The sequence below is a fragment of the Perca fluviatilis genome, chromosome 18, assembly GCF_010015445.1.
Source record: "Perca fluviatilis chromosome 18, GENO_Pfluv_1.0, whole genome shotgun sequence".
In the NCBI taxonomy this organism is placed as follows: Eukaryota; Metazoa; Chordata; class Actinopteri; order Perciformes; family Percidae; genus Perca; species Perca fluviatilis.
The window spans coordinates 34803095-34828003 of NC_053129.1; the positions used below are offsets into that span (position 1 = coordinate 34803095).

Sequence of the window (24909 nt, forward strand, 5' to 3'; positions counted from 1 at the left end):
CTGTGTTTTCCATGTTTTAGGCTCATATTCCTTTGCCATAGGGTTACAGTAACATATCTGTGGTGCTGTGTCTCCCTCATTGTTCTCTGTGAAGTTTGCTGGAAGTGATGTAATGTAGTGTTTTATATGGAGTGAGCAGCACTGCGCCAGACTTTTTATACTCTACATTGCTTGTAAAGATATAACGGGAGTAACTGGTGAACCAGCTTTAAAAGTGACGTATTCTATTTTTAAATAAGTGCTGTGCTGCATATTAGCTCCAAGGTGTGTGTGTGTGTGTGTTGTTTAATAGTGTGTCATATATTTTGATAAGGGAGATTAAAGGTCAAAGTCCATCTCTCCAGTTAGTTCACTTTGTCCCGTGTTGTGACGCAGATGTTTCTCCATGTTCAACTTTGGTAAGTGAGACTGGACTTTTCAGTGTTGAGCGACTCTCAGCTGATCTCTGATCTCATGTTAGTTTTCTCAAACTGTTAAATGCAGAAATTCAGATGTTTGTGTGTGAAAAGCTGCAGTTTGTGTTGAGAAGAGCTCAGCTCAGTTAGCCATCATGTCCTGCAAGTAGCAGAATAACTTGTGTTGATTTGATTCTCAGTCATTTCTAATTTCTAAACTAATACCAATAACAATAACACCATGTAAAAACACTTAAGCATTGAAAACATTACTTAGATAAAAGTACACAAGTATTATCAGATAAATTCACTTAAAGTACACAGGGCAGTAAAATGTCCCCTGTGGGTGTGGTACTATAATCAGTATACTTACTGATGCCTTCAGGTGTAAGCTGCATTTTACTGTTTTAAACTCTTTTATATGAAGCTGAAATTATTCTTTTCATTATTGATCAATCTGCTGAGTATTTCTTGAATTAATCTGTCTGTTCGTTCAGGAATGTGAGAATTGTCCAACACAAAGTGGCATCTTCAGTCAAAACTTCAAAGCCCCATATTTAAAAGAAGTAAAAAATGCAGGTGGTCACTTTTAAGAAGCTGGAACCATTAAATGTTTGAAAATTATTTAAACCACCCACTTATCAAAGAAGTTTTATTATTTATTACAATTCATTAACTCTTTGTTCTCAACTTTCATTTAAACTACAACATATCAGATTTCATAAAGTCTTTGTTGAGACTTTAAATCTCCATTTGTAGAGTAACTAGTCTGTAGAGTAACTAGTATGTATAGTAACTACAGTTACAAGTACAACAAACTTTGAAATGTTCCTTAGTGCAGTACTTGATTACATGTACTTATTTACTTTACACCAGTGCTGATGTTGGACATGTTAGTTTTTATTGTCAATGTTTAATTCTTGTATTAAGGATGAAAAATCAATAAATCATTTATCAGTTTATGAGGTCCATGGAGTTCAAAGTGCTGCAGTAAATCCTTCTTTTTAAGATGAGATACAACGTTATTGATCTCCAGAGAACAATCGCAGGTGTTGTAGCAGAACAAAGAGAGAAGGAAGTACAGCATGTATGTTTCTAGTGTTTATAATGTCTCATAAAGTCCTGTAACTTGAGCTCTGTAGACATATTTTGATAAGGGAGATTAAAGGTCAAAGTCAGTCTCTCCAGTTAGTTCACTTTGTCCCGTGTTGTGACGCAGATGTTTCTCCATGTTCAACTTTTGGTAAGGGGCTGATCTCTGATCTCATGTTAGTTTTCTCAAACTGTTAAATGCAGAAATTCAGGTGTTTGTGTGTGAAAAGCTGCATTTTGTGTTGAGAAGAGCTCAGCTCTGTGCTAACAGTTAGCCACCATGTCCTGCCAGTAGCACAATAACTTGTGTTGATTTGATTCTCAGTCATTTCTAATGTACAGTAAAACTAATACCAATACTAATACCACCATTTAAAACAGTTCAGTATTGAAAACGTTACTTAGGAGGTCATGTGAGCTGGATCGAGATGGCCGCTTGAGATTTCTCTCCGGCTCCAGGTAAAAACAAAGTAATAACTTTATCTAAACTTGAAAATACCGGCGAGTTTCGGATATTCTGTCCAATAAACTAGTGACCGTCTCGATCGTGTGACTTGTGTTTAGAGTGTTTGGTGCATTTGACAAAGTGCAGTGCGAACAAACGGAATATGTTCCGGGTTATTTAATCCTGCAGTTTAGGTCTATAGGACTCGCTACCTGCCTGATGGTTGAGGGCCGACCCACTCTAACTCTGATCTGCAACAACCCCAATATTACGTTGCTTTAGTTTATGTTTTGTCTGAACTTTACACTCTCACACACAAATGTCCCTCACTCATGTACACTTAGGATGTCAAATAACACATTAATAATTACAACATTTGTTGAACTTCTGTGCAGGTCAGAAAGCTGTCGCTCTTTCATGGACACTCCCTGTCTCGTCTTTCTGACAGACTCTCTCTAAATACTCACATTTCTTAGATCCAAGCTGAAGATTTCTGATGCAGTTTTGTTTCCTCCTTTTTGTTATAAAAAGCAACACTTTTGTTTTTGCCCTCATTTTTCATGAGCTCAACTCAAAGATCTAAGACTTTTTCTATGGACACAAAAGGCCTATTTCTCTCAAATATTGTTTACAAATCTAAATCAGTGTCAGTGAGCATTTCTCCTTTGCCGAGATAATTCATCCACCACAGGTGTGGCATATCAAGATGCTGATTAGACAGCATGAGTATTGCACAGGTGTGACTTAGGCTGGCCACAATAAAAGGCCACTCTAAAATGTGCAGTTTTAATGTATTGGGCAGTCAGTATCTGGTGTTAAGGCCGTTTTACAGTTGTGTGGAGGCTCCATGCAGAGCTCTCGCCGTAGCCTATGTAAGTGGCCTGATGTTTATACTTGTGCGCTGGTGTGTGCGTTGAGCCCCATGTGTGTGTGTGTGTGTGTGGGGAGTGTGTGGTAGAGGGAGAAGTGAGAGAGTGCCGGCGATCAGCGCGAGTTCGAAATGAGTCGGGGGAAATGAGTCGGGGAAATGCGACGCTACCAAGCCACAGCCGTGCGAGGTGCGTCGCCGCGACGTGTAGTTACATTTTCCGAGAGGTGCACGTCAGACTACGGCAGAGGGGTCTGCGTCTATGCCGGACCCTACGCCGTTGGTTCGATGCACAACTATAAAAAGGCCTTTATGGTTATGGTTATCGTTAGGGTTAGGGTTCAACCATCTCTGTCTCTCTCTTTCTCGCTCTTTCTCTATCTCTGTCTCTCTGTCTCTCTCTCTCTCTCTCTATCTCTCTCTCTCCTCTCTCTCTCTCTCTCTCTCTCTCTCTCTCTCTCTCTCTCTCTCTCTCTCTCTCTCTCTCTCTCTCTAAAGACCTGTTCAGAGAGGAGTATGTGGAAGATGCTGAGACAGCTGCGTCCTTCTATGCCGGGCTTTCTCAGGTGGGTGCTGCCAACAACACCGTGCTGGACGACCATCTGTCCCTGAACGAGCTGCATGTGGCTCTGATGAGTCTGGGGAACGGGAAGGCACCAGGCATCGACGGGCTGCCTGTGGATTTTTATAAGACCTTCTGGCCCGTGATTGGAGAGGATCTGCTGGAGGTGTTCCAGGACAGCCTGAGCAGAGGACGTCTGCCGCTGAGCTGCAGAAGGGCAGTCATGCGCTGCTGCCGAAGAGGGAGATCTGCAGGAGATAAAGAACTGGAGACCTGTTTCTCTGCTGTGTGGGGACTACAAGATCCTGTCCAAGGCTCTCGCTTCTCGGCTTCGGGAGGTGATGAGTGAAGTGGTTCATATCGACCAGACCTACTGTGTGCCCGGCAGGTTAATGAGTGATAATATCACTCTAGTTCTGCATGTTTTGGACGTCTCTAGCTCACTGGGTATGGATACTGGTCTTATTTCCATAGACCAGGAAAAGGCTTTTGACCGGGTTGAACATCAGTACTTGTGGCAAACGCTCAATGCTTTTGGCTTCAGCCCAGGTTTCATAGCTAAGATTCAGGTACTGTACCGTGACATTGTGAGTATATTGAAGGTTAATGGTGGTTTGGCTGCATCTTTTAATGTGCAGAGAGGGGTACGGCAGGGATGCTCTCTGTCGGGGATGCTTTATTCCCTGGCGATTGAGCCTCTGCTCCATAAACTCAGGAATGATCTTTTGGGTGTGTATTTTCCTGGGTGTGCTTCTGCAGTTAAAATTTCAGCATATGCTGACGATGTCGTGGTTGTTTTAAATAATCAAACAGATATCGACATTTTGGTAGCGAATGTGAGTGTCTTTAATCACATCACATGTGTTTCTGGGTGAGGAATATGTGATGCAAAAAAACTGGGAAAATGCTCTGGAAAACATAGAAAGCCGTTTAAAGAAATGGAAGTGGCTCTTACCGAGCATGTCCTATAGAGGGTGGACAGTTGTTATTAATAATCTACTGTCCTCTTCTCTGTGGCATAAACTGTCTTGTGTGGATCCCCCTTCTAATTTACTTGCTAAGATTAAATATGTTTTAGTTAATTTCTTTTGAGATAAGCTGCACTGGATTCCCCAGTCTGTTCTGTTTCTTCCCAAAGAACAAGGAGGACAAGGACTTGTTCATTTGGCCAGCAGGGGCGCTGCTTTCCGCCTGCAGTTCCTCCAGAGACTGCTGTTTGGACCTAAGGACCTGGTCTGGAGACCTCTGGCCCACTGGGTGCTGAACAGCTTTAAGGGTTTGTGACTAACGGATTCTCTGTTCCTGATGGACGCATGGAAGATGAGTTTCCAGGCGATGCCTCCATTCTATCGTGGCGTGTTTACCATGTGGAAGCTGTTGGTCAAGAGAGACGGGTGCAAAGTGACTCCTTACACTGGCTGCTACAGGAACCAGTGGTGTACGGGGACCGGCTGGATTACCCCTGCTGGGCAGGTTCTGCCATCTCGGACGGGATCTGCAGAGCACAGGTGCTCACACTGGGGACAGTGGTGGACATCGCTGGTCTGAAACTAAACAATGGTACTGCTTTGGCAGCTGTTCTGGGGGTGAGATCAGTCAGAATCTTCACACAACTGTTAGACCACTGGAAATACAATCTGTCTGGACATGAATCCATACTGTTGGAGCAATAAAATGGTGGTCTGATTACACCTCAGCCTGACGATTCCTTCCCTAGTTTATGTGTACGTCCCAGTCTGGATAACTATGTTGGTTGTTTTTTAGATGTAAAGCACTGCACTTTAGACATGAAAGAGGTGAAAGGGAAGGGTTTTTATAAACTGATGGTGCTGTGTTTAAATAAGAGTAAACTCCATGAACGGGTTGACACACCGTGGCGAGGGCATCTGGGTTTGGCGGCTGAAGTCCAACCTGCATGGAGGAGTTTATATAAGCCCCCGTTAACTAAAAGAAGAGCCTCCTGTAGTACCTCCAGTGGAGAGTGTTACAGGGGATAGTGGCAGTCAATAAGTTCCTGTCTGTCATTAGTCCTGGTGCTAGTGATAAATGTCCCTACTGTGATGAAACAGAAACTGTGTTTCATTGTTTCTGTGAGTGTGTGCGCCTGCCTCCATTGTTCTTGCTGCTGGAGAAACTGTTCAGTAAGGTAGGGAGGTCTTCTCCACACACATGTTCATCCTTGGGTTCAGGTACAGTAAGTTTGCTAAATATAAATGTCAGTTGTTAAACTTCATCTTGGGCCAATCAAAGATGGCTGTGTATGTGAGTAGGAAGAGGAAGGTAGATGACTCTGTTGATATTGATGTAAATCTCCTGTTTACTCGGATGGTGAAAGCCAGAATCAGGATTGATTTTAATTATTATAAAGAGATGAAGGATGTGGATGAGTTCAGTGTGATCTGGGCCCATGGTGATGTGTTGTGCTCTGTTGAAGGAGACCAGCTCATCTTTTCTCAGGAGGTGATGTCATGTAATTGTATGTACGTATTTAATGGCCTGTTGAAAATAGATATTTTTGTAATTAACAGGAGGGAACATTGATAAAATAAAGTTTCTTTAAAAATCAAAAATCTCTCTCTCTCTCTCTCTCTCTCTCTCTCTCTCTCTCTCTCTCTCTCTCTCTCTCTCTCTCTCCCTCCCGACCTGACTGCAGTTTGTCATCGTAACTAACTTGAGAGGGCAAATGCTCACATTCGATGGCGTCTGGCACTTTGGAGGGGTGTTCTCTTCATGGATGAACCCTAACCCTAACACCAGATACTGACTGGTTTTCAGACCCCATCACCGATACCCCGTGTTTCTAAAGTTGAGTCAATAGCAGTTTGATTGTAATCTCACTTCACGTCATCAGTGAAAAACTGCAAGGAGTGTCTTAAAGGAGAATTCCGGCCAATTTTTACGTTAATCTTGATCGCTATAGCTACGCGAGTACTTTCGATAGAAAAAAACCCGACCCGAATCAGTGCAGGTAACACGGAGAAGCTGCAGCTACGTACTACAAGCGTCCCCTGAGCTAAAATGGCAGTGCTCGGGGCAAGTTTTAGAGTGCCTTTGTGCCTCTTAACAGACACAAAATGCAATTAATATGTCTGTGCCACATGAACAGGGCCCTTACGTGTCAACAAGATGCGTTTTCAACTAAGACATGGTTTAAATTCACCTACCCTGGTCCCTGTCTCGATCCTGCCGGTAGCTAGCTTGCCCTGCTAGCTGATAGCCGTTAGCTGCTAGCTGCCGTTTGGTCGGGTTTTTTCTCCTTTAACTGGTCTGACAGCTTGGACATAGATGATGTGTTCAATACTTGAATACAGCCATCTTCCAACAGTGAGACTAACATAGTAACACTGAAGACCCTTTAGCACAGTTCAGGTCTCAGCTGTCCCAGAGGCTTTAAAACGGTTTCTAGATGGACCAGAGCCAGCCCAGTGTGGGAGGGGACTTAGTGGCTAAGGAAGAGAAAATGTAGAAACTAACTAAGACAGAATGGCCAGAGGACCCAATTGCTTTTGTAGAGATTATTACTATTCTGCTGAACAATCATATTTTTGAGAAGCTTTGGATACTCAATGAATTACAAAAGTTGTTACAGTCATCAGAAGTTCTGCAGTGATTAGGTTTTGGACGTGGCCAGTGGACTACTTGGCCTCCCCATGAGCACACTTTGGGTTGGGATAATTTTCCTTGTATGTTCATGAAATTTGATGGAATCATTGCTCCCTCCTGTCGCCCAACAGATAGTCTTGGCTTTCATGCATTAATTTGCATTCTGTTTGATGACTTTACGATGCACAAAAACACACAAATCTTTGCAGCAATATTCAAATTAGTAATCATTTTGAGTGATATTATATATATATATATATATATATAGTCATATGCATTTTTATTTCCCTTGCTATACTTGAAAAAAAACAACAAAAGTTCACACATGTAAACCTGTAAGCATTGCAAGACTTTACAGTGATTTTGATCACATGGGTTTATCACCCCCTAGGACGTGGAATGCCTTATTTTGGACTTAGTTTCTCCAATATTGACAAGATGTAGTACCCACAATGCTTTCATAATTTCAGACATATTTCCAATTAACAACCGGAAGTTGGCCATTTTGAATTTGGGTTTTTAAGAAATAGTCGATAACTCAAACGATGATGTAATAGGTCATTAGACAACATGTCATTAACAGGTATGGAACTTTTCGAAGATCCTCCTAGAGTCTTTAAAGATTCTTCTCAGATTGGGTCAGCAGCAGATCAAAATCTTCACTATGCCAAATTGCAAAGTTTTTGTCTGCATGGAACAGCGTGCCATAAGCGGTGGGAAATTTGCATATCTCACCATGACACAAGACATTTTTGTAACATATAGAGGACACGGCCATAAATAAAACACCCCATGGCATGTTAAACAGGCCTCTTCTTTGTCTGTTTTTAAATGCTGTCTTAAAACCCATCTCTTCTCTGTGGCCTTTGACACCTAGTAAGATATCGACTTAATTTACTTCTTTAAATGATTTAGATTGATTGCTTTTTTTTGCGCAGCTATTATTTTTATTCATGTCATAATCCAATCCAATCCACTTTATTTCTATAGCACATTTTACAAACACAAAGTTTCCAAAGTGCTGCACAGAAGACTCATACAAACATACAAACAATTAATATAAAATTATTTAAAATATAGAAAGAATAAAAGAAAGAATAAACACCACAGTGGACCACATAACTCACACAGAATTAAAAGCCAAAGAATAAAAGTGTGTCTTTAGACATGCCTTAAAACACTCAACTGTAGGGGCAGTTCGGACATGGAGGGGCAGGGCATTCCAGAGTTTAGGTCCAACCACAGAAAAGGCCCTGTCCCCCCGAGTCTTAAGTCTTGATTTGGGGACCACAAGCTGGAGCTGGCCCTCTGACCTCAGTGTCCGCGCTGGCGTATAAATTTGGATGAGGTCCGAAATATATGTTGGGGCCAGTCCATTCACAGCTTTAAAAACAAACAATAAAATCTTGAAATCAATCCTAAAACTAACAGGGAGCCAATGCAATGAGGCAAGAACTGGAGTTATATGCGCGTCTTTTATTTATGATGTCTTATTTATTCTTCTGTACAGCACTTTGGTCAACTTTGGTTGTTTTAAAACACTTAACAAATAAAGTTGGATTGGATTGGATTCAGTAGCTGACTTGAAATTTCTTCTGTTCATCTTTCGAACTCAAATCAGTTTGAGGTTTAATTTGACTAGAGGCTCTGTCACATCCAGTTATTGGACCAGCCTCCCTGACTGAGTGGCAAGATCCTCTATATTTCAGAGGTACAATGCATTTCATTCTTTTGATCTGTAAAGGTTTCATTATCATGAATAATTTGCTCCTCCAGTGAACTATGGAACAGTTTATTGAAGACTCCAGCCTCGAGGGCTGGAAGGCGATTGGCTCTGGAGGTTTCGGACAAATTTACAAAGCCAGGCATCGTCAGTGGGCCTGTGACGTGGCCATTAAACTGCTTCGTCATGACGATGGGTAAGTTCTTACAAAGAGTTTTCCGTTTACAGTTACATGAAGTTGAGTGAATCACTAATTATGCAAATAAACACCCATAGGTCCAATAAGTCGTTGCTGCGTGAGATTAAGATGATGCAAGAAGCAAGCAGCCCGCATGTTATTCGTGTCCGAGGGGTCTTTAAGGGTCAACCCCCCAACTCTGGTTGGGCAACCCAGCTTGGTGTGGTCATGGAGCTCATGGAGAGAGGATCACTGGCCTCCCTGCAGGTAACCAGGGGTGGAAGAACTATATTTTACTTAGATTAACAATACCACTCTGTAAAAATACTCTGCTAAATAAAAGTCATTAATGAAAAATTTAAAAAAGCATCACAATAAAAGTATGATCGAATAAATGGAAGTTTGACTCAATCAATTACAAAAATAACTCAAATGTAAATGTTTAATTATACAGTTTTTATTTTCAAATAGTTATTATTAAAGTGATGGTTCGGAGTAATTTCACCCTAGGGTCCTTTGCACCATGACCTCGAGCCAAACACCCCCCCAGAAGCTTTTTTCACCTGGGTCGAACATTGGGAGAGTTAGCTAGAGTACCGTTATCAGCTGAATAGCTTATTAGCGCAGGGGCTAATGGACCCACATTTGTATCTCGTAAATGACCCCACTAATAATGCCCGAAATGATACCAAACGTCTACACTAGTACAAATAGGTTATGTACTCATAAAACAATGGATTGGAAAGTTTGTAAGTACACCAGAAGTTTATGAACACTTGCCTGCTCTCTGTTGCTGCTGCTGCTACTTGCAGTTAGACGAGTGCTTAGGGCCGTCTACAAATTACTACACCGAAAAGAGATACAACAAAAATATTTATTAATTTAATGATTAAATAAGGTAATGTCTCCAAACTTACCTCAGTTATTACTTGTCTCCTGCTAGTTAAACTACAGCACTTAGTTTAAAAAAAAGTTAAATTAAAAAATATTTTTGTTGCATCTCTTTTCGGTGTTGTAATTTGTAGACGGCCCTAAGCACTCGTTTTACAGCAGCAACAACAACAGCAGAGAGCAGAAGCCAGCAGGCAAGTGTTATTTACATAAACTTCTGTGTACTTACAAACTTTCCAATCCATCGTTTTATGAGTACTGTAGAGAATCTACGTGTTTCAGAATCTCTGAAGAAGGAGAGGCTTGGTCCAAATGAAAGGTTAACACAAAGATTTATTAATAAAAATGATAAGTCAAAATACAGAGAATTACGCTGCAGCGGGCCTTGAAAATAGTTGCTTAACCCTAAAGTTCCCACATCTATTTCGCCCTGAACCCCTGTTGCCCCCCTGCTTTATTCCTCCAATCCAGGGGCGGTTACTTTTCTCCTTTGTGAGTAAAAGCCTTCCTCATAGGCTCTTTGTTGGCATGGTGACAGGTTGGACGCGTCTTGTTGGTTTCTTCGCTATCCAATTAGGAAGGACATGCCCTAAACTCTGCCCCCTAGGGGTCATTTGCACCCACAGATCAATAGGTTCTATCATGCAGATGTTAAGTCTTACAAGTTTACATGAATTAACATTCTATTGTCCTAACCCAGACTAAGGCACCAGGAGGTTGGAGACTGAAGGAAGCAGAAGGTTATTTCCTGCTGTGTGGCAGAAGGTTTCTCTTTATATGATAATAGTTGCTTTTTTTCTAATCAATTTAACCAAAAACAGGAAGAGAGGGGGAGAGGAAGGGTCTGTCTTTACCTATTGTTTACAGAGACAAAAGGTGGTGATTGTGATAACCAGATCAGTCTGGACCTATTCTTTACAGTCAAATACATTCATTCCTATTTTCATAACCCGGTTGCAGCATACAATTTGTTACTTAAAACATAAAACATACATAGTTATTAAAATCAGCATTGTTACAACTTTATTTAACTCAACAGTACATAACCTATATGTACTACTGTAGATGTTTGGTATCATTTCGGGCATTATTAGTGGGGTCATTTACGAGATACAAACGTGGGTCCATTAGCCCCTGCGCTAAGCTATTCAGCTGATAACGCTACTCTATGCTAACTCTCCCAATGTTAGACCCAGCTGAAAAAAGCTTCTGGGGGGGTGTTTGGCTCGAGGTCATGGTGCAAAGGACCCTAGGGTGAAATTACTCCGAACCATCACTTTAAAGGAAAGAAGAATAATAGATGCAGAAAGTGTATGTGTTGCTCACTACATCACAATCTCCAATTTCATGATCTGTAACAATGGAAACAATCTTACAGGAAGCCTTGAGAGGACCTCCACCCTGGCCGCTGGTCTTCAGACTGGTTCACCAAGTGGCTCTGGGTATAAACTTCCTCCACAGTCTGCCCCGTCCCGTTCTCCACCTGGACCTGAAACCCCCCAACGTGCTGCTGGACGACTCTCTCAATGCCAAGGTGAGTCCCAGAAAAATCTTAATTTACAAAGTAACTATAATAGGTAGATGGAGTAGAAGTAGAAAGTGACATAATAAGAAATAATTAAAGTAGAGAACATTTTCTGCCTTGTCTTTGCTTATCCTCTCTTCAGCTTACAGATTTTGGCCTTGCTCGGGTTTCCTGCAGCGTCTCAGTATTCAAGAAGGATGATGAAGAGGGAGGAGGGACAGTCAGCTACATGCCCCCGGAGGCGTTTGGCTTAACATACGAACCTAAACGAGCCTCTGATATCTACAGGTATAAATGGCCCGAACGAGGACTTGGATAAATGTGTTTTATTTATTATATGATAAATGATGAGTGGAGATGGGATCACTCCAGCTGCCATGTCTACAAAGATTAACACCGGTTCAGTCTTAAAAGTGAGTCAACATATGAGTGACATAGTCCTTTAACATTTGCGTGAATTGTAAGAGAAGTGTACTGAGATACTAGGGTGACTATAGGCAATGATTTTATTCTTGTCATTAAAGGGGTGATAGAATGCAAAACTGATTTTACCTTGTCATAGTTGAAAAACGACACTTTGGAGGGTAACTAGGACATACATAGAACCTCAAAATCCTGTTGACACCCCTTTCCTTTGCAAATCTCACAATTTGAAACTGCTGCTGAAAACGGGTGAATCTCAACAAAGCTAAAAGTTAACATCAACTTCTCAACTCCTCCTCGTCTGGCTCTAGTCTCTAGTCTTTGTCACGCCCCAACATTTGCATAGGCTACACCACTGACCTGAGGTCAGCTTAGTCTTCTGAATCTAGGTCACGCAGAACTCTGATATTCCATAACTAAATTCACTTCTGAGACTTTTTTATGCGAGAAATCAACTATGTAGCTGGGCTGTTTTACGAAAATGTATGGCTAATTGCAAATTTGGTAAGACAGTGTCGGACTTAAAGAGCTCCACAATCTGCCGTGACAGCAGGCGGCTGCCGGCCGGGTTTGCTGCCTTCCCTGTTGGCCTCTCCCCCTTCACAGACCCGCTGAGCTGGAGCTTTGTCAGGATCTCACACACAAGCTGCACTGTGTACTTTAGAAAGAAGAAAGTCAGTTTTGAAGTGAAGAGAAAAGTGTTTAGAACGAGTATATCAGACAATGGAGCGGAAGTTTGGATCTAACGCAGCGGCGCAGAGGACGTGCCTGCAGGGATTCACTCTCCGTTAAATGTCCCCATGCTGACTAGCTACAGAGTGAGTTGTGATTCTTTGGTGGAGGTTCCAAGGGTAACGTTACAACAACACTAGTTGGAATGAAAGTGTCGAAACTTTGCATTTTGTCTCCACTGTTTTAGGCGCGCTGCAGCCACGGCTCGCTCCCGGGCATGTCTGGGTGTGTACCTCGTGTATCTCTGTGTGTGTGTAGCTCTCTGTGTGTGTGTGTGTGTGTGTGTGTGTGTGTGTAGTTCTGTGTGTGTGTGTGTGTGTAGCTCTGTGTGTGAGTGTGTGTGTAGCTCTGTGTAAGTGTGTGTTTGTGTGTGTGGCTATGTGTCTTTGTGTAGCCCCGTGTCTGTGTGTGTGTGTGTGTGTGTGTAGGTGGTTTGCTCAACCAATCAACACACAGATCATCTATATATTCATGAGCATACCATATTTGGAAGAAAAGCTGTCATTCCAAATAGGGCCAAAACTCAGGGATGCATAAGGGCCAATAAAATATCAACCAGGACATTTTCTGCCCAACAAATGTTACAAACCCTATTAGGAGACCTCAAGGAACAGTGTGAAATACCCTATATAATCATTCTATCACCCCTTTAAATGTCATTCTCATAGGAGCATCAATTTACAGATGAAAACAAACCCTATCCATCAACCAACCAGTGTGTGATTGTAATGGCATGGATAGTAATCCTGGCATTGAACTCTCTCTGTCTGTCTTTCAGTTATGGGATACTCCTTTGGTCCATTCTCACAGGGAAACAACCATATAAGGGTAAGAGACTGATGTGTTTTAGCCGCCCTAACTTAAAATGCTCAATACATCTTCTACCTTAATCTTAGTTTTTTCTCATGACACATGGTACAAGAATGTGTTTGCGTTAGTTTTCTTGGTGCTTAGCTGTAGAGAAATGCTTGTAAATGTCTCCAATGTAGATGCAAACCCTGCCATAGTGGCACTTCAAGTCCCACTGGGACAGCGTCCACTAATGGATGATATTAAGGGTGATGCTGTGGGGTTGACAAAGTTGGCAAAACTGATGAAGAGATGTTGGGACAATATACCCGAAGAAAGGCCCCGAGCCCATGGTGAGGAACCTCCTTCATTTACCTCTAAAACTCTGAACTGACAAAGAAAAGTAGCTTGTGATGCCTGCCTCTGACATTGCAGCTGTACTCTATGTTGTGTTCAACAGAGTGTACAACCGAGACAGAAGAACTGTATCAGATACACAAACATGCAATTTCTGATACTGTCCATGAAGTGCTGAAGAAACTGGTGAGAAACAAATCTCTTCATGAAAACTCAAGTCATGCTGAGGGACAAAAATGTAGACACAATACAGCAAATCACTGTTTTTATCATTTTGTGTAACAGGCTCTATATCTTTGTCTTTCTAGGACCAAAAGGAAGACAGGGGAATAAAAGAGCAGTTTCAAAGAATTCTAATTGCTCAGGCTTCAGGTCTGTACTTACATATTACTATTGCCTACTATTGACCTTTTAATTTTTTCCACCCCACTAATTTAACTGATTCAGCCAGCATGGACTGCTTCACATTTGCTCAGTATATCCGTTGGAGAACGTTTGGGAAGGGGCAAAAATACTGGTTAGTTGATTGTATAAACCATCTGTCTATCACCACCTATGTTGCTGATAGAAGGGCCAAATCAACCAATCAGATCAAACTCTTGCCGAAACCAGTTGGGAGAAGAGGAAAAACATCTTTTCCTTCGAGAAAAGCCTCCAGTGCCGTTTTTTGCCCTTCTTTCAATGAAGGAATACTTTCTAATTCGGATAAAACTTGCGCAATAGCTACGCTCATCTCATCTCATCCGTGGAAGCTGCCATGTTGTTTAGACTAACAGTGACTTCTCGTTGTGTCACACCTAAACTCGCCTCAAAACCAACGCTGATTGGTTGGTCGTTTGGCGAACGGCTCCAATTTTTCTCCATCTCAAGATGCCAGACTGATGTGCGAGTGGAAAACTGGAGCTCGCCAGATCAGGACGCTCTCACGAGGCTAGGATTGTGACATGAAACAGCTTTTTCTAAATAAATAAAAAGAATCAAGCCATCAGCCAATCAAAGCCATGGGTGTGACTAATGCTGTTGTAAGCAGTTATTGGCACTTTGTTTTTACTTGGCTCCAGTGGTGTACTGGCCATCTGGCATACCGTGAGCAGCCGCATCTCTTTACCTCTTTAGCGTTTGCTTTGCGTACATATATAATAATAATAATAATAATAATAATAATAATAATAATAATACATTTTATTTAAAGGCGCCTTTCTCCGCACTCAATGACACTGTACAGGGATACATAAGACATTTAAAAGCAGCAAAAAATTTAAATATATATTTGGAAAGTCTAGAAGTGCAGCATGGTAGCATGATTTAAGTTAGCATAGTGCTAAACCGGAAGTTAGCTAGCTCAGACCAGAAATCAGTTAGGGAAATCAACTTCCCCTCCCACACAGAAATCGGTCAGTGAAGGAAATGTCGGACAAAAGATGGAACCAGAGTGGAACGAGTTGAACATTCTGGCTGATATAAACCTTTATTTGCTTTATAGCTTAGCTTAGCAAAACAAATAGACTGGCTCTGTCCAAAAGGCAACAAAATCCATCTGCCATCACCTATAAATCTCACTAATAAACAAGTTATATCTTGTTTAATCTGTACAAGAGCAAGGCTAGATGACTCATTATATCTCGATGGCAATAGGAACTTAAAGTTAAATTATTTTACTTCCATGATCAAGAAGTAGTTTCACTGAGTTTGATTGAGCCATGTTTAGATGGATTATAATTTTTTTCTTTTATATTTACAGCATTAGTTTTCACATCTTACATCATTTATTCTGCTTCTCTGCATTGGCTTCCTGTAAGATCCAGGATTGAATTTAAAATCCTTCTCCTGACCTACAAAGCTCTTAATTGTAAGGCACCATCATATCTTAAAGAGCTCAAAGTACCTTATTGTCCCACTAGAGCACTGTCCTCCCAGAAAGTAGAGTTACTTGTGGTTCCTAGAGTCTCTAAAAGTAGAATGGGAGCCAGAGCCTTCAGCTACCAGGCTCCTCTCCTGTGGAACCAGCTCCCAGTCTGGGTTCGGGAGGCAGACACCGTCACCACATTTAAGAATGAACTTAAAACTCTCCTCTTTGATAAAGCTTATAGTTAGGGAATAAGGAGTTGCAGCATTTGCCTAGACTGGCGGGAGAGGGCAGTCTAGGTATAGGTTCCTGACACGCAGGGGCGTCGGACTGGGGATAAAACCAATACTGATTACCAGGGCCCAAGGGGAGAGAGGGCCCTTGAAAAGTCTGGAATATATTTGTTTTCACCTGGATATTTTTATTTCCTAATACAATTTCATAATGCATGTCAGATGAAATGTAAAGTTAGTGTATTGGCTGAATAACTTGGTTGATTGACTGACTACATTTTGTATACAAAAAAGACTAGCTAAGGTCTCAATCACCCCCAGCTAATGCGCCAAATGGTTTAGTCCATCTGCACGTTTTGTTTATGTTAGTTCAGTTGAGCGTCTGGTGGAGCGCAAACTTCTGCTGTAGAAATGTCTTTCTCAAATAAAGCCAAATCATGCTACCAAAAAGAAAGGAAAGACAGGAGGAGGAGAGAAAACAGAATGAGGGGAAACAATTGGTAACTGACTTCTTTTTAAAGAAAGCTGAGCACTAACTAGAAAAAAGAAATCCATGGTGCTAAACTGCTTGAATATCTCCGCGACCGTTAGTGCTAAAAACGGACTGAGACAACCCAAAGAAAGAGCACAACATAAACTTTCAAATGATAATTAGGTTTTACATGTAATCTGAGGTAAAGGCTAAATAAATAAACTACACTAGCAATGCTGTTTGCATATACCACACCATTGTAATAGCCAAATTTAAAACAAGTTGAATTAATATGCTAAATGAATAGGCTATAATGTCTATAATTAGCAGTAATAGGCTAATCAGTGTCATAGGTAGCTTGTTAGCTCATCGGTAGATTGACCAACATTATAGTTATGTCATATTTAGTAGAAGCATATGTTAACATTGTGAAACACATGTCCCTCAGTTTCAGAAACTGTCCCACCAGGGAGTGGAGTAGCAACAGACCCCTCATCCTCCTCTTTGGATTTGAAACAAGGTGAGCTTATATCAAAATTAAAGGGGTGATAGAATGATTATATAGGGTATTTCACACTGTTCCTTATGGTCTCCTAATGGGGTATGTAACATTGGTTGGGCTGAAAATGGCCTGGTTGATATTTTATTGGCCCTTATGCATCCCTGTGTTTTGGCCCTATTTGTAACAAGAGCTTTTCTTCCAAATATGGTATGGTCATGAATATTTAGATGAGCTGCGCGCTGATTGGTTGAGCGACTTGCCATACATTAGAGACGCGCGGTGATTGGTTGAGCGAATCCCCAATACACATACATTAGAGAAGCGACAGAATCTCATATTCCAGACACTGCAATGTTTCATTACCAAATTCACTTCTGAGACTTTTTTAAGCGAGAAATCAACTATATAAAGCTGAAATATGGACCGTTTTACAAAAATTTATGGCTAATTGCAAATTTGGTAAGACGTGTCGGACTTTAGGAGCTCCATACAGTCTGACGAGAAAGCGGCAGCCTGCTGGGCTCCATACCCAGGGCAAAGTCACCCTTTGTGGATACTGCACTACGGGGCTCCGCGGCCAGCATAACTAAATTATATTTACAGTTTGAATTTCGTCACGCCACTTATATAACATCATTTCCCAATGTCTTATAAAGCTAACCGTTGTGTCCGATTTGATTTTAAGGCATTTTTATGAACACGAGGCGTCTTTGTAGGACAAGCAGCTGCTTGCTATATGTCCCATTCATTACAATGGGGAAATACCGCAGCTAGCTTGCTACACTTTCGCCATAACTAAATTATATTTACAGTTTGAATTTCGTCACGCCACTTATATAACATCATCCCCCAATGTCTTATAAAGCTAACCGTTGTGTCCGATTTGATTTTAAGGCATTTTTATGAACGCGAGGCGTCTTTGTAGGACGAGCAGCTGCTTGCTATATGTCCCATTCATTACAATGGGGAAATATCGCAGCTTGCTCACTTTCGCATAACTAAAGTATATTTACAGTTTGAATTTCGTCACGGCATGAATATTACAGGTTCCTCAAGGTCTTACAAAGCTTAGCTAACACTTGTCCGATTTCGGATTTCAATTGAATGTATTTTTGTGAATGTCAGAGTTAGGAGGAGGCTAGCTAGCTCTCATTGATGGACTCCATCTCACTGCAGCTCTATCAATGAGACTCGCGGACAAGAGGCGTTTATTTCCCCGATTGTTTGTTTAAATAACTCAACACACATACCCATTATAAGATTAACTGGAACCTGCGGGCTGCGGTAAAAGATTGCGGGCGTAACAAGCTCGCTGACACTGCGGTCAGGGCGGCGATGTAGCAACCCAGGCAGCACCAACACCGGCACTAAACTCCGACACACAGTCGGAGAAAATTTGCAATTAGCCATCCTTTTCGTAAAAGCGGCCCATATTTGAGCTTTATATGGTTGATTTCTCGCATAAAAAAGTTTCAGAAGTGAATTTTGTAATGGAATAGCAGAGATCTGCGTGACCTAGCTAGATTCAGAAGACTACCTGATCTCAGGTCAGTTGTGTAGCCTATGTAAATGTTGGGGCGTGACCGTTCTCTTAATACACCCATGGGCAGACAAAGGTTCCGGTTTTTGGGAGGTTGACGTCAACTTCCAGCTTTGTTGGGATTCCCCGTTTTCAGCGGCAGTTTCAAAATATGAGATTTTCATAGTAAAGGGGTGTCAATGGGATTTTGAGCTTCTATGTATGTCCTATTTACCCACCGAACTGTCGTTATTCAACTATGACAGGGTAAAATCGGTTTTGCATTCTATCACCCCTTTAAAGCAAACCAAGTTTAGCCATTTTGACTGAAATGTGTTAAGTAACACTAACATCATACTGTGTTTTTTTTTATATTAGGTTATATTAGAGAAAGATGATAGAGAAGATGTGATTGAGGATGATGGGAGTGAAGACAGCAGGGAGCACGAGTGTTGCTCTGAGCACAGTGTGGAAATGAGAGCTAAAGAACTGGAAAGTAAGCAGAGTAGTGCAGACCAGTTTTTGCCAGAGGATCCAGGACTATGGCCAGATAAATTAACAGATGATCAGAGAGACACCATAGTATGCAGGCTGGCAAGTTAAGGTACAAGGTTAAGGTACAGTTGTTTTCTCTGTTATGGTACAGAGAAAACAAACAAAATGTAGTAGTAACCACAGTAAAGTAGGCTAGAGAATGTTGAGAAAGGAGGTTTGAAATGTGTGTTATCAGGCTACTCTAAGCATTACAGTTAATAGTTATTATCCTATAAACATCTAGGCCTACAGATTCATGTGTACAGAGGCCCGTATATTATATCATAGTCAGATTTATCAACCAACCCTTATAGAACTGGCCCAGGTTTGCCGCTCTGTGGTGTTTTTTGCCCCCAACTGCTCCTTCCAGGCAGCGCTACGACCGCTGCCTTCAAGGCACTTAACCCTAACCTTAACCTTAACCTTAACCCTAACCCTAACCATAACCAGTGCCTCCCAACGGTGCCTTCCAGGCAGCGCTGCCTAGAAGACACCGTTGGGGGCAAAAAACACAGATAAACAGGTTTGCCTTGGACCAGCTCTTAGTTATGCTGTTATAGTTTTAGACTGCCGGGGGACTTCCTTCCTTTGACACACTGAGCTCCTCTCTCCTCTCTCTTTCCATCTGTGTGCATCCATGTCCCAGAAATGCTTGTTACTAACCTAGCTCTGGGGAGCTTATTCCTGTTCGGCACCCTGCTACAACCTGCTATAGTCTGCTATGCTATGAACTACTACAACTACTATTTCTAGTCAGAGTTCAATTATCTTTAATGTGACTATTATTGCCACTGTTCATCACACCCCCAACCAGCACCGTCAGACACCGCCCACCAAGAGCCTGGGTCTGGCCCAGGTTTCTTCCTAAAAGGGAGTTTTTCCTCGCCACTGTTGCACTGAATGCTTGCTCTTGGGGGAATCACTGGGATTGTTTGTTCTTTGTAAATTATAGAGTGTGGTCTAGACCTACTCTATCTGTAAAGTGTCTTCAGATAACTTTTGTTATGATTTGATGCTATAAATTTAATTTAATTTAATATGGTCTTTTTTTCAGAGAGTGACCATTTTGAAGAAGCGAAGGTTGTTGATAACATGCCGACAGGTCCCTCGCCAATTCAGGTTAGTTTCAGATAATTCAGACTGTTGCTGCAGCCTCTTGAGACTCTAATACAGAGACATTAACTTCAACACTCAAGAAATGTTTGAATTAGCTTCACAGAAAGGCTTACTTTCTCTTTTCGACTCCCAAAAAAAACACAACATGCTGAGTGACCTTTGTAGATGCTGGTAACCATTGGACAGAGCCAGTTTAGCTGTTTCCATTTGTGTCCAGTCTTTATGCTAAGCTAACCTAACCAGCTGCTTGCAGCTGCTTCATACTTACAGACATACAGACGTGATTGATTGATTTATTTCTGGATCAAGACGATAAAACAGTAATCCAAAGGATAACATGCTAAATTAAAATACTTATTTCCAGCATGGTCCTTCATTGGTATCAATTAAGGAACAATAGAGAAATCTTCACAGCAGGCATCTTCATAGTCCTACGTGTTTTTTTTTACTTTGCATCACTGCATTTAAGATATGTTGCTCAATGAGAAGGACCATACTCCGCATTGACATACAGTTATTGGGTATTCAAAAAAATAAGGTATGATTTGGGGTTTTAAAGTCATAATTTATTTACTGTGTATCCATCTAAATTGAGATTGGAATTGATAAGGGCCTTTCCTTTTTTGATGCCCAGGAGAAGTATAACAATTTGATTGCATTTCTTTTGTTTTTTGGATTAAATGAAATAAAGGAATGAACGATACACATTTGTGTGCAGAGAATTTGCATATGAGAATAATAATAAAAGCAATTCAATTATGTTAAAGTTGTTAAGCTATGTAATGCAGAATAATAATTTTAATTGCACTGACAATACAATGATGGCACAGACTAATATCTGGTGTCTTAATAATGGAGAAAATACTATTCCTATCCCAATTATCCTTAAAGACTCAAAATAAGGTAAATAACTCTAAGGTCAGAGTTCTATTCCAGAAGTCTTATTGTCCCCATGAACACATGTTTTACTGAGCACTCTTCCCGAATATGTTTTTCACATTTATCTATGCTGCTGGATTCCTAATTAGTGTAAGCACAGATTTCCGAATTAACATTTTTTGGTCTGTTTTGATTCTAATATTTTTAAATAAACAAATGTTCTATAGTTTGATGATGTTATTTTGGTATCTTTTGGATCTTCGCAGAGAAAAATAATGACGAGACCTCAAGAGGTCGTCTTGGAAACTCTAGAAGATTTGGGAGATGAAGACTTTGAAAAATTCAAGTTGCTCCTGCAGCAGCGGGGGGTCCTAGAAGACTTCCCAGCAATCCCAAAGAGTAAACTGGAGAATGCAAACAGGGTGAAGACAGTGGATCAGATGTTCCAGACTTACTCTACAAACACTATTAATGTGACCAGAATAGTTTTAGTGAAGATCAATCAATTTGAGCTAGTGAAGAATTTATCAAAGACCATCTCAGAACCTGCTGGTAAGTAATCATCATTATCGATTTAAACAAAATGGATGTAACAACGATTAAACATATCACAATGACTCACATGACACAAGATCATGCACCTGTATATTACACAGACCTTAAAAAAACTTTAGCTCTGTAGCTAATGTCTCCCTCTTATCTACAAATACACATATTGTCTTGCATCTTGGCTTATAGAAAAAGCCACCAAACAAACAAAACATTGAAAGTGTCTCTAAGAACAAAAATGTATAAAACACAGGAAGACAATGCTGTTTTTGTTAGTTTTGCACAGAGTTGGCACACATTGATGTCATTGTCAGATACTGCTTGGACAACATTTAATCAATCTGTAATTAAGTTATACACCTTCTGGTTTCATGGATGCATAACTTGGACACCCAACATATCAGTTGTTGTTAAAGTCGTTCTACAATAGTTAACATATTCAGCACCGAGTTGTCAAATGAGCTGAAGACATTTCATGAATACAGAAATGTGCACACTCACATTCACTGGAACAAACACTCATTGATTTCATTGTTTTATTTATTCAGAGATTGCTGCTATGTGCCAGCGAAAAGTCAAATCCAACTCACAAAAGAAGTTCCAGTGTGTGTTTGAGGGGATTGCTAAAGCAGGAAACAAAACCCTTCTGAATCAGATGTTCACAGAGATCTACATCACAAAGGAAGGGACTACAGGGGTCAATGCTGAACATGAGGTCAGACAGATTGAAACAGCATCCAGGAAACCAGACAGACCAGAAACAACAATCAGACATGAAGACATCTTTAAAACCCCACCTGGAAGAGATGAACCAATCAGAACAGTGCTGACAAAGGGAGTGGCTTGCATCGGGAAAACAGTCTTAACACAGAAGTTCACTCTGGACTGGGCTGAAGACAAAGCCAACCAGGACATCCAGTTCATATTTCCATTCACCGTCAGAGAGCTGAATGTGCTAAAAGAGAAAAAGTACAGCTTGGTGGAACTTGTTCATCGCTTCTTTAGTGAAACCAAAGAAGCAGGAATCTACAGGTTTGAAGAGTTCCAGGTTGTGTTAATCTTTGATGGTCTGGATGAGTGTCGACTTCCTCTGGACTTCCTCAACACTAAAATCCTGACTGATGTTACAGAGTCCACCTCAGTGGATGTGCTGCTGACAAACCTCATCAGGGGGAATCTGCTTCCCTCTGCTCGCCTCTGGATAACCACACGACCTGCAGCAGCCAAACAGATCCCTCCTGGGTGTGTAGACATGGTGACAGAGATCAGAGGGTTCACTGACCTACAGAAGGAGGAGTACTTCAGGAAGAGATTCAGAGGTGAAGAGCAGGCCCGCAGAATCATCTCCCACATCAAGGCATCACGAAGCCTCCACATCATGTGTCACATCCCAGTCTTCTGCTGGATCACTGCTACAGTTCTGGAGTACGTGTTGAAGACCAGGGAGGGAGGAGAGCTGCCCAAGACCCTGACTGCGATGTACATCCACTTCCTGGTGGTTCAGTCCAAAGTGAAGAACATCAAGTATGATGGAGGAGATAAGACAGATCCACACTGGAGTACGGAGTGCAGGAACATGATAGAGTCTCTGGGAAAACTGGCTTTTGAGCAGCTGCAGAAAGGCAACCTGATCTTCTATGAATCAGACCTGACAGAGTGTGGCATCGATATCACAGCAGCCTCAGTGTACTCAGGAGTGTTCACACAGTTCTTTAAAGAGGAGAGAGGACTCTACCAGGACAAGGTGTTCAGCTTCGTCCATCTGAGTGTTCAGGAGTTTCTGGCTGCTCTTCATGTCCATCTGACCTTCACCAACTCTGGAGTCAACCTGCTGTCAGAAGCAAAATGGTGGTCTAAACCATTTAAAGACAGATCTACTATAAATTATCTACACCAGAGTGCTGTGGACAAGGCCTTACAGAGTCCATATGGACACCTGGACTTGTTCCTACGCTTCCTCCTGGGTCTTTCTCTGCAGACCAATCAGAATCTCCTACGAGGTCTGCTGACACAGACAGGAAGTAGCTCAGAGACCAATCAGGAAACAGTCAAGTACATCATGAAGAAGATCAGTGAGAATCTGTCTGCAGAGAGAAGCACCAATCTGTTCCACTGTCTGAATGAACTGAATGTACTTCAGTAGCTCTTACATACACCAATCTTTCCAGTTTCACTCCTTTCTATATTCTGAAGGTTTTTTTTACAAAAGGGTTTGTTCAGATGTCATTCATAGCCTAATTTATGTAACATTTTACATCTAAAAACATGGTAAAAATTGATTATTTTATGGCTGTTGACACCATATTCTGATTTATGCAGTGATAAAAGGAGATATCCAAAATCCCCTCCGTAAAACCCTTTGACTCTAATATGTCAACAAAATAAAAGAAGAATTTTGAACCTGGCTTTATCCAATGTTCAGTTTTCTGCTCTGGAAATGTATGCAAATTAGCGCATATTTAACAAGATAATGCTTAATTTCCATGTTTAAACATAACATTCCAGAAAACTTGTAATACAAAAAATATTTGTCTTAATATAAATAATAAAGTTTCATGGTAATATCTAATTGTTAATTTTTTTAAACTGCAGTGTCTCCCCTTAAAGGGATCTCAAAGGGGGGAACTTGTTGCTGTATATGCGCCTGGCGAGAAACTCCATTGAACTGAATCAGCGCCATTTTATGATCCAGTATCCAGTTAATATGAAACATCAATGAACACAACGCACCAGATCACAACCTCTGTATATATATTTCAGCAAAAATAATGTAGATACTGTATGTGAGTTGTCTTTTATTGTTTATGTACATATAATATCTATATTCAAACGTCTTGCCAGTACAGCACTTAACACAACTGTGAGTTTAGTTGCATTTCTGTTTGTTGAAATCTGTCATGTGTCAACACACAGTCAATAAAGTTAAATAATCAAAAAAAGCAGCCAAAAGGTCAAAAAAAGCTACAAAAACCTTTAAAAAAAGCAACAAACAGTTATATCTATATGTAAACGTCTTGCGGGTATAGTAGATAACATAACTGTGTGTTAAGCTGCATGTCTGAATGTTGCCATCTGTGTTATATGTGTCAATAAAGTTATTTTAACCCTTGTGTCTTCCTCTCGATCATGTTGTCGAACTTGTTGTCCATCCAGGTCAAAAGTGAATTTGAATTTTTTGTGCTTTTTTATGCTTTTGACACTTTTTAAAATGTTTTTGTCACTTTTTTCAACGTTTTATTTTTAAATTCATGGTCAATAAACCTCATTTATTTGACATTATACCCAATTTTTTAATTAAAAAAAAGCAGAAATTATGAATTATTTTGACTAATAGTTAAGATCAGAGGATGTTGGGTGAATCACAGACAGGTTTATGTCAAAGTTTAGTCAGGATATGGTTTTAAAACTGTTCAAACATGTTCATAAAATTGAATAAAACACCCAAAATTAAAAAGTAATCATTAATTTTACGTGCAAAGATCATCATATGGGTTCCATACAACGGACATGCATGCATCCATGTTATTTTGGGCATTTTGGTTCAAAGAAACACATTTTTTTATTATCATTATTATTATTATTATTATTATATTTTTGGGCTTTTCCACCTTTAATGGATAGGACAGCTAGGTGAGTAAGGGAGACATGCAGGAAGACTGTCACTGGTCAGACTCTA

General features: G+C 40.8%; 1 protein-coding gene across 1 annotated transcript; it reads left to right on the top strand.

Moving 5' to 3' along the window:
• Positions 1-508: 508 nt before the first annotated feature.
• Positions 509-24397, top strand: LOC120546458 (receptor-interacting serine/threonine-protein kinase 4-like). The gene is made up of 13 exons (XM_039781384.1): positions 509-1636; positions 8741-8884; positions 8965-9133; positions 11136-11291; positions 11425-11570; positions 13216-13265; positions 13427-13579; positions 13687-13769; positions 13892-13955; positions 19744-19808; positions 20951-21236; positions 21782-22024; positions 24387-24397. Exons 2-13 carry the CDS (start codon positions 8748-8750, stop codon positions 24395-24397), a joined length of 1563 nt encoding a protein of 520 aa, XP_039637318.1. The 5' UTR covers positions 509-1636; positions 8741-8747.
• Positions 24398-24909: the final 512 nt, after the last annotated feature.

Coding starts and splice junctions, on each gene's coding strand:
- LOC120546458 (XM_039781384.1), top strand. CDS start 8,748: ATGGAACAGTTTATTGAAGACTCCAGCCTCGAGGGCTGGAAGGCGATT. Junction 11,292..11,424: donor ACGACTCTCTCAATGCCAAG/GTGAGTCCCAGA, acceptor TCCTCTCTTCAG/CTTACAGATTTTGGCCTTGC. Junction 13,770..13,891: donor ATGAAGTGCTGAAGAAACTG/GTGAGAAACAAA, acceptor TTGTCTTTCTAG/GACCAAAAGGAAGACAGGGG.